The sequence below is a fragment of the Balaenoptera borealis genome, assembly GCF_965194805.1.
Source record: "Balaenoptera borealis genome assembly, chromosome: 11".
Classification (NCBI taxonomy): Eukaryota; Metazoa; Chordata; class Mammalia; order Artiodactyla; family Balaenopteridae; genus Balaenoptera; species Balaenoptera borealis.
In genome coordinates, this window is record NC_138868.1 from 47,501,640 (window position 1) to 47,511,552 (window position 9,913).

General features: G+C 38.3%; 1 protein-coding gene across 1 annotated transcript; it reads left to right on the top strand.

Annotated features, from left to right (window-relative positions):
• The first annotated feature begins 12 nt into the window (after positions 1-12).
• On the top strand, positions 13-9,462 carry ASCL3 (achaete-scute family bHLH transcription factor 3). The gene is made up of 2 exons (XM_082341677.1): positions 13-3,708; positions 6,863-9,462. Exon 2 carries the CDS (start codon positions 6,875-6,877, stop codon positions 7,418-7,420), a length of 546 nt encoding a protein of 181 aa, XP_082197803.1. The 5' UTR covers positions 13-3,708; positions 6,863-6,874; the 3' UTR covers positions 7,421-9,462.
• Positions 9,463-9,913: the final 451 nt, after the last annotated feature.

Consider the following 9,913-nt stretch of genomic DNA (forward strand, 5'->3'; position numbering starts at 1 on the left):
GTACCCTGTTGTAAGACTATTGTTTTATACCAGTCTAATCATAAAACACTGGTAGTAAATTATCTGTGTGTGGGTGTGGGTGTGTAGAGCGAGAGGGAGGGAGAAAGTATGGGTACTTAGATGGGCCTCTGAAAGTATACAGATATCATTTTGATAAACGGATTTAAAATGCATGAAGGAGTGTTCTAAGAAATTTTTTAACTACATTAATTTCATAAGGATGAGATTTTAGGAGCCGTTAATGCATTTTTTGGTTAGTGAAAAGCACTTTTTTTAAACCCCAAAATCTAACCTAAACTTATTGATTTTATTGTTAGTATTAAAAGATACAAGTTCAACTACAACGAAGTGAAATTTATTCCAGGTATGCAAGGCAGTTTGAACATTTGAAAATTAATGAAATCTATCACATCAACACACTCAAGAAGAAAAATGACATGATCTTATCAATAGATGCAGAAAGGAGCATTTGACAAAATCCAACACCCATTCACGACAACAACTCTCAGTAAACTAGGAATAGAGGAGAACAAGACAAGGATGTTCTTCCTCACCACTCCTTTTCAACATCATACTGTAAATCCTAGCTAATGCAATAAGACAAAAGGTATACAGATTGGGAAAGAAAAGTTAAGACTGTCATTGTTTACAGATGACATGATTGTCTATGAAGAAAATCCAAAAGAATTAAAAAAAAAACCTGGTACTAATAAGTGATTTGATTATAGCAAGGTTGCAGGATAGAAGGTTAAGATACAAAAGTCAATTGCTACCCTACATAATAACAATGAACAAGTGAAATTAAAAACACAATTACCATTTACATAAGTATCCCCCCAAATGAAATATGTATAAGTCTAACAAAATACGTACAAAATGTATATGAGGAAAACTACAAAACTGATGAAAGAAATCAAAGAACTAAATAAGAGATTCCATGTCCATGGATAGGAAGACAATATTATCAAGATGTCAATTCTTCTCAACTTGATCTCTATAGATTCAATTCAGTCCCGGACTTCCCTGGTGGCGCAGTTGTTAAGAATCTGCCTGCCAATGCAGGGGACATGGTTCAATCCCTGGTCTGGGAAGATCCCACATACCTCAGAGCAACTAAGCCTGTGCGCCATGACTACTCAGCCCACACCCTAGAGCCCACGAGCCACAACTACTGAGCCCGTGCGCCACAACTACTGAAGCCTGCGTGCCCTAGAGCCCGTGCGCTGCAACAAGAGAAGCCACTGCAATGAGAAGCCTGTGCTGTACAACAAAGAGTAACCCCTGCTCGCTGCAACTAGAGAAAGTCTGCGTGCAGCAACAAAGACCCAATGCAGAAAAAAAAAAAAAAAAAAATACAATCCCAATCAAAATCCCATCAAGTTCTTTTGTGGATATCAACAAACTGATTCTAAGGAAGCAAAAGACTCAGAAAGTCAACACAATGTTAATGAAGAAGAACAAAATGGGAAGACTGACACTACCTGTTTTCAAGACAGTGTGGCACTGGCACTGGCAAAAGAATACAAACAGATCAATAGAACAGAATAGAAAGCCCAGAAATAGGTGCACACAAATATAGTTAACTGATCTTTGACAAAGGAACAATGGGAACACGGAGAAAAGTCTTTTCAGTGAATGGTGCTGGAACAACTGGACAGACAAGTGCAAAAAAATTAAGCTAGACACAGGCCTCACACTCTTCAAAAAATTAATTTGAAATGGATCATAGACCTAAATGCAAAACAAAAAACTACAAAACTCCTTGAAGACAACATAGGAGAAAATCTAGATTACCTTTGGTTGCTGATGACAGATTCAATATCAAAAGCACGAATCAAGAAAGAAATCATTGATAAGCTGGACTTCATTAAAATTAAAAACTTCTGGTGAAAGACTCTGTCAAGAGAACAAGAAGACAAGCCACAGACTGGGAGAAAATAGTTGATAAAGTACTATTTTCCAAAATATACAAAGAACTCTTAAAACTCAACAATAAGACAAACAACTTGATTTTAAAATAGGGCAAAGACCTGAACAAACACCTCACCAAAGAAGATATACAGATGGCAGATAAGTATTTGAAAAGATGCTCCACATCATATGTCCACAGGGAAATGCAAATTAAAACAACGAGATACCACTACACACCTATTAGAATGCCCAAAATCCAGAACACTGACAACACCAAATGCCGGTGTGGATGTGTAGCAACAGGAACTCTCATTCATTGCTGGTGAGAATGCAAAAATGGTATGGCCACTTTAGAAAAGAGTTTGGTAGTTCCTTACAAAACTAAACATACACTTACTGTGTGATCCAGCAATTGCACACCTTGGTATTTAATATCTGAGTTAGTTGAAATCTTATGTCCACACGAAAATCTTGCCCATGGCTGTTTATAGCAGCTTTATTCATAACTGCCAAAACTTGGAAGCAATCAAGAAGTCCTTTACTAGGTGAATAGATAAGTAAACTGTGTTACATCCCGACAATGGAATATTTTTTAAAATTTATTTTATTGAAGTATAGTTGATTTACAATGTTGTGTTAATTTCTACTGAACAGCAAAATGATTCAGGTATGTATTCTTTTTCATATTCTTTTCTATTATGGTTTATCACAGGATATTGAATATAGTCCCTTGTGCTATACAGTAGGACCTTGTTGTTTATCCATTCTATATATAATAGTTTGCATCTGCTAATCCCAAACTCCCAATCCATCCCTCCCTCACTCCCCTCCCCCTTGGCAACAACAAATTTGTTCTCTATGTCTGTTTGTTTCATAGATAAGTTCCTTTGTGTCATATTTTAGATTCCACATGTAAGTGATATCATATGGTATTCAGACAATGGAGTATTATTCAGTGCTAAAAAGAAATGAGCTATCGAGCCACAAAAATATGTGGAGGAACCTTAAATAAATATTACTAAGTGAAAGAAGCCAATCTGAAAAGGCTATTTACTATACAATTCCAACTATATGACATCCTGAAAAAGGCAAAACTATGGAGTAAAAAAAAAATCAGTATATAATGTGTCATTATACATTTGTCAAATTCCATAGAATTGTACAACACCAAGAGTGAACCGTAATGTAAACTATGGGCTTTGAGTGATAATGATGTGTCAATATTGGTTTATCAATTGTAACAAATATATCATTCTGGGGCTGGCATATTGGTAGTAGAGGAGAATGTGCATATAGGTAAGAGCAGGGGGTAAATGGGAACTATGTACTTTCTGCTCAGTTTGCTGTGCATCTAAAATTGCTCTGAAAAATAGTTTATTTAGAAGGAAAAAAATTTTAATAGATATATAATAAAATGTAGGTTCATATTGAGCTTCCTGGTTATGGCCTTAATCTCTATTTTACAAATATTGGCGAATATTTGCACATTATGAGATTATTACTTAAAGATATTTTCCATAAATAATTTTGATATAAGATTATATAACTCAGATAAATGGGGGGGCATTCTTTTTATAAAAGAATTTGTTACAAGAGTCCAATTTTGCAAGCAAAGCTTTCTATTTAGTATTGTTGTATGTTGTCATATCTACATATTAGGTAGAGAAAACAGCTAAACCAGACTGAGCAGTTCTGTTTAACTGTAAGCTATTTTGCATGTTGTTACTAAATGATCACCTATAAATCAGTTTATGTCTGACTCAGCCCAAAGTACAGCCTCTCGGCAACAAAATTCAGGTAAGAGACTTTTCTCCAGAGTGGCCCATGGGGGAGAATAAAAACATGGTTTTTAAGAAAATCCCTAGGTACAGTTGATAAATGATGAATTTTTTCAGCTATCTGATTATTCCATTATCTTAAACTATCAAATATGCTTATATGTTGAAAGAGTCAGTTTTGCTGATGATTCAATCATCTGGAGGAGTGGAAAGTATTTTTGGGTTTGGAAGTCAGGAGATTTAGGTTCTGACCTCTGCTCTGCTACTAGCTCTGCAACAATTTATGAGGGATTGGATAAGAAGATTTCTAAGGTTCCTCTAGGCCTAACATTCAGTAATTCAATTATATGTGCAGTTGTAGCTTTTTGTTTTTTCCATGCTAGATATTTGTAATGTCTCAGAAAGTTGAAGCTTTTATGCTCAGCAGAGCATCCAGAATCTCTTAGGATTTTATCACTAAGACCTCATCATTTATTTCCCAGAAGAGTTCTAAGACAGACACCTGAGATTTTCCCTAAAAGGCAGGTGCATTTGTTAGCTATGCGTGTATCTGGCTTTGGAGCCGCAGCACTTACAGCCTGTGTGGCTCTCTTTTAAAACCTTTACTCAATTTCTACAAACATGTCCAGCTGCCACTAGGCTTCCTATCTCGATCCTCTTCGTTACTGCCTTTTTCATTCTATCACTGTTGTTGTTAAATTTTCTTCTTTGAATAAAGGATCATTTAAATGCTGCTACATTGATTGGTGAACTTTTTGGAAACGCTCAATAGAAAAGGCTTCTCATCAGTGTGTCTCCAAAGACACCAGGCTCTTTTTCCAAGAATTATGCAATGTCTTGTTAAAACCTAGAAACTATTAACTACCTGTTGCGTATACAAATTACTCATATTTCATCTGGGTCAAGGCTTAAGGTATTGTTAAAATTATCAGTCAGGATGAACTATACCGAAAGAATTCTTGTGTGTAATTAGCTTTGATGACATCTGCTTTACTTTTTGGTACCCTGTTGTATCAGTTCTGGCTCGTTAGCTATAGGCAGAAATAAGGTGCTGATGTTCTCAGAAATGTAGTAATAGGGGCTCCATACTGATTGTGCCATCATTTCCCAATTTCTGCCATACACATCCTTTATCTCTTACCCTCTAGAATTCTTGGCTCGAGAAGTTCCCAACTCTTTTTCTCTCAGCAACTTTTCCTTTTTGACAGAATCTTGGCTAGTTTGTAATCCAGAGATTTTCATTTTATGTTAGTTATTTTAGGCTATTGGATCAGTAATTTGGAATCTTTCATTTCCTCTGTTTTGATTTTTAATTGGACCTATGGCACTTATCTCATTCCCTCACCACCACACCTCTATTAGGAAGAGCTTTTCCTGGCATTTATTCCTTTTTTAGCCTTTTTCACCATGACATTATAACCCTCCCCACCACTCACATTTCCCACCTCTCATCCGCTATCCCCCATCCCTTACTGCCCTTTCTGGTTCCAGAGTCATTTGTCTTTTCGGTAGCCATACTTGATAGGATAGGTTTTTTCACAAGGATTGTAATACACTTTATTGCACTTGAATTCTGGTGCTTAGAGACTGCTCCTGTCATTACATAGTGCAGCCTGCAGAATTTTGTTTTACTCAGGTAGAGAAACAAGTGCCAGTGTTTACCTAATCTTGCCCTTAAACATTAGGGCTGGGTTTTTTGTGGAAAAAGAAAGCCACCTTTCCTTCTTTTCTGAAAGCCCAAAATTAGATTTCATGTGGCTTTCCTTTTCCATTTTGGGTATGTTCTTCATCTCTCAACAAATGTGCTTTGGATAGATCAATGTTTGATTTTCCAGTGTTAGGGAAAATATAAGCCAGGTTTTCTATAAGGTGCAGGTGAGAAAGGGATGCTGCACAAGGATTCATCTGGTAAGAAACGAAACAGGAAAAGAACTAATACTTAGTGTATTATGTATTTTTTTTTTTCATTGAATCCTCACAACCACCCTGCAGAATAGTTGATATCTCAGTTGGACATAGGAATAAGCCAGAGCTCGGAAAGGTTAAGAAATTTGCCTAAGGACACACAGCTAAGGAGAGGCAAAGCCAAGACTGAAACTTGAAAATGTTAATGACTGAAAGAAAAACGCTCTTTTCCTACAGCACTTCCTTGACTTCCAGTTAACTAGTTACACTGTAATGTTCCTGTGAAATCCGTTGTGACCACATTATTACAGTCAAAGGCAAAGAGTAATGGTAGTGTAATAAATAAGCTGGATGCAGGCCTATTCAGAAGAAGGGAATGTGTTGATATGAGACGTCTTGGAGTATAATACTTTAAGTTCCATGAAAAAAAAAACCTAAATACAGATGTACTTTACTCAATATATTTAAAGTTCTAAGTAAAAATATGTAAATTGACCATGTTTTAAATGTGTTAGGGGAGTTTCTCATTAAGGGAATCTTACAGTGAATTTTTAAGAGCAAATGATTCCTTTCTTATTTTTATTTTCAGTTTTGCCCAAGGCATATCAGGTATCATTTAAGAAGGCTATGCCTGTGAGGTTGCATGATCATTAACTAGTTTGTAATTTCTCCAACACGTATTTGAATATTGTGGTGTTTCAGTGTTTCCCAAACGTCAGTATTTGCATACACCTTCACAATATTCATTATATTAGTGTTCCACCTGTACTGCTATTTACTTACTATTTTTCTGTAAATCAATTTACATTTTTTACTCAAGTAGCTTTATTTTTAAAAGAGACTTTGTATCACTACTGTAAATGTGAAATCAGTATAATTCACAATAAATAGAAATTAATAGTAAAATATTATTAGATTCTAGCTAGATACTATTCCTGTTGAAGGCTTCCATCTGAGGAGGATTAGAAAGCATTCTAGTAGTATGGAAAACACACTCTCATCAGACTAAAGATATATCCTTGTAATCATAAGGACTGAAAGAGAACTGAAAGGGAATAACTTTCTCACAAGGCAAGTCAATGTTATTTCATGCTGTTTCTGTGTACCATCAAAAATCCTCTCCCTTACTACCCACAGAATGTTGTAACCCCATCAAGTTTTCAGAATGAGCTCAGAAACTATTCATCAAAGCAGAAAAGTCTCTGATCTCTGTCGATATCTGTTCTCTTTTGATCTGGCCAAATTAATAAACTTGGTTCTGTTTCCAGGCTAAAGAGGAAATGATGGACAACAGAAGCTACTCCAATCTGCCAGACAAACTGCCTGTCTTCACTGATTCCACCCACTTGCCACTGACCAGGTCCATCTATCTGGACCCCATGATCATGTTCCACCTGCACCCTGAGGGCCCGGTGCCATCTCCTTACTCTGAAGACCTGTCATTGCTGCCTTTTTCCAGTGACTCTCTGATCATGGAAGATTATGGGGAACCCTGCGCCTTCTCCTTCCCAATGCCTTATCCAAATTACAGAAGGTGTGAATACTCCTACAGGCCAGCCTTTATCCAGAAAAGGAATGAGCGGGAAAGGCAGCGGGTGAAATGTGTCAATGAAGGCTATGCCCAGCTCCGACATCATCTGCCAGAGCAGTACTTGGAGAAGCGACTCAGCAAAGTGGAAACCCTCAGAGCCGCGATCAAGTACATTAATTACCTGCAGTCCCTTCTGTACCCTGATGAGGCTGAGGCCAAGAATAACCCCAGGAAAGTTTCCTCCATAATGGCAACCACCAGCCGCCACACTGACCCCATTTTTAGAATCATTTGATTCCGTGTTTCTAAATAGAAACAAATAATTTCACAAAATGTGGTTCCTTACATCATTTGATAGTTTTCCTAATGGAGTTTCTGGGTGAGCAGATAATAGTTCAAATGCTAAGCTGTGTTGGATATTTCTTACCAGGGTTTCAGATGTACTAAACGTTATCTTATGTAGATTGAGAAAATGCTTCTTAAGCTTTGGTAGTTTCTTTCAAGAACTTTAGAGAAGCAGGAGTCCCCAGAATTCTCTATATCTCTCACCTTGCCCTTCTCGCACACTTGGCCAGAGTCTCAGCTGTGAGAAACTCACAAAAGTATTGTAAAGTAAGACTAATGACTATTCAATGCCTGTACTGCACTTTGCAGACGCTTCATGCTAAGCAATCACAATGAACCTCCCTGGATTTGTCAAAGTTTGGTGGGTTTTATTATTTGGGGTTGGCGAGAAATCTATACCTCACTCATAACATGATGCAGAAGTATCTTGGGGCTAAAGCAAAAGTAGTTAACAAAACCTTGTTGTCATTTGAAATTACTTCAGAGTCATCTTTTTCCTGCATGCAGCAGACACCCTCAGGTAGCTTAGTTTGCGCTTAAGAAGGCAGGCTCCGCAGTCAAACTGCCTCCATTTACATTCTGACTCTGCTGCATCCCCACTGTGTTTTCTCAGTTCTTCATCCACAGAATGAGAATTATAGGAAAAACAGCTACCCCTTATGTTTATTATCAGTATTAACAGTGCTTGTGAAACATAATGAAAACATTATGTGAAAACATTATGTGAAACATTATGAAAACACATAATGTTTTCATAGCCATTATTTTTAAAACTTATTATCCTCTTTGTTTTCTTTTTTGCCCATGACATCAACATTCTTCAGGTTCTCCAGGCCAGAAAATGTGGGAAGGACAGTGACGTCCCCTATCTTGGAGTCTGCCTTCAAAATGTTTCTATTTCTGTTCCTATGATGAGCTTCAGCTCTTCCTTCTTCCTTAACTCCCAGGTCCCCTCTGTCACCAAGCCCAGGCAGGACTTCCAACACACTATCACATTCATCTCCACTGTCACCTCTCTGTGAAGTCTTTCCACCACAGCCATTACTTGTTCCTTTATTTTGAACACATATTTCCTTGCCGTTCCTATCCTGCTATCTTTACTCCTGCTATCTTTGCACACCTATCTGTGTCTTCAGTAGAATGTTAAGCTCCTTGAAGATAGGGACCAGTCTTATTCATCCTATATTCCTAGCACCCAGCAAAGTGATTCAAGTCAGGTAGGCATCAGGAAATATTTGGTGGTGTTATTTTCCTATTCCCATCCTGTCACATTGTGTCTGGATAACTCCGTGGCCTCCTGGGCTCTGTTCTCAACTGGCTCTATCATCACTCTGATATTCTTTCTTAAAGTATTTCATGTCACTTCATTGCTCAAGCCCCATGACAACTTCCTTTTGACTATGACATTGTTGACATTTATCTGCTTGGTTTTCAAAGCTCCCATCAATTTGGCCCCTTCCCAAATATCCACACTTGATTTTCCCATGACACCCCATTCCCTCCACCCCAAAAAGAAAATCACAGTCTTGCAAATGCATCCTTCTCTCTTAGCTCTTGCTTCCTACCAAGACGGAATGGAATATTCTCCTTCTTCCTTTCACCATTGAAATCCCACCTGTCTCATTCAGGAATCCTTCTCTCATAGCCAGAGACTTAATTAGTGTTTCTTAGACTCTAACTTTGTGCACCAAATCACTCAGCCTTTAGGGTAACAGTCGTTCTCCTGGCTGCAAAGTTAAGCTTTGTGAGGGTAGACATCAGTTAGGATGCTTTTGGTTGCAACCGATACAAAAATCTGATAAAAATTGGTGTAACCAATAAAGGGAACTTATTGGCTCACACACCTTAGCTTCTAGCAGTAGGGCCGCCTTCAGGCAGGGCTCAACACTGTCACCAAGAACCTGTTTTCTTTAGGTCTATCCTCTCTGGGAATAGCTTCAGTGTCCCAGAAAGACTCAGAAGCTCCCAGAACCTCAAGCTTTCTTATTTATGTATAGGAGGAAAAAGAATGTCTATAACCCAGGATTTCCAACAAAAGTCTTGAGATTTATTCTGATTCCAGAGGCACGGGAACATGCCCATGCCCTAGTGGCCAGGGGATGTAATGTGCTGATGGACACACATGAATCGGGGGGTACAGTCAGCCTCTCCTAACCACACAGAGCCACAACAGAAACAGGAACCGGTGGAAGGGGGGGATGGATGTGGTAGAGACACCCACAAATGTCCCTGCATACTTTTTTGGTCTTCTCCACTGAACACAGTGCTGGGCACACAGCCGGTGCACAATGACCGTCAGATGCCTCAGATAGCAGCCTCCTCCTCTGGATGTTCAAATGAGAGCAGAATCTAGACTTCTGTTCCTTTGGTCCCCATTGTCCACTCCCACCACCCCAAGTGATCATTACACCTCTGCTCCTCAGCAGTCCTGTCTGTTACAGAC

Coding starts and splice junctions, on each gene's coding strand:
- ASCL3 (XM_082341677.1), top strand. CDS start 6,875: ATGATGGACAACAGAAGCTACTCCAATCTGCCAGACAAACTGCCTGTC.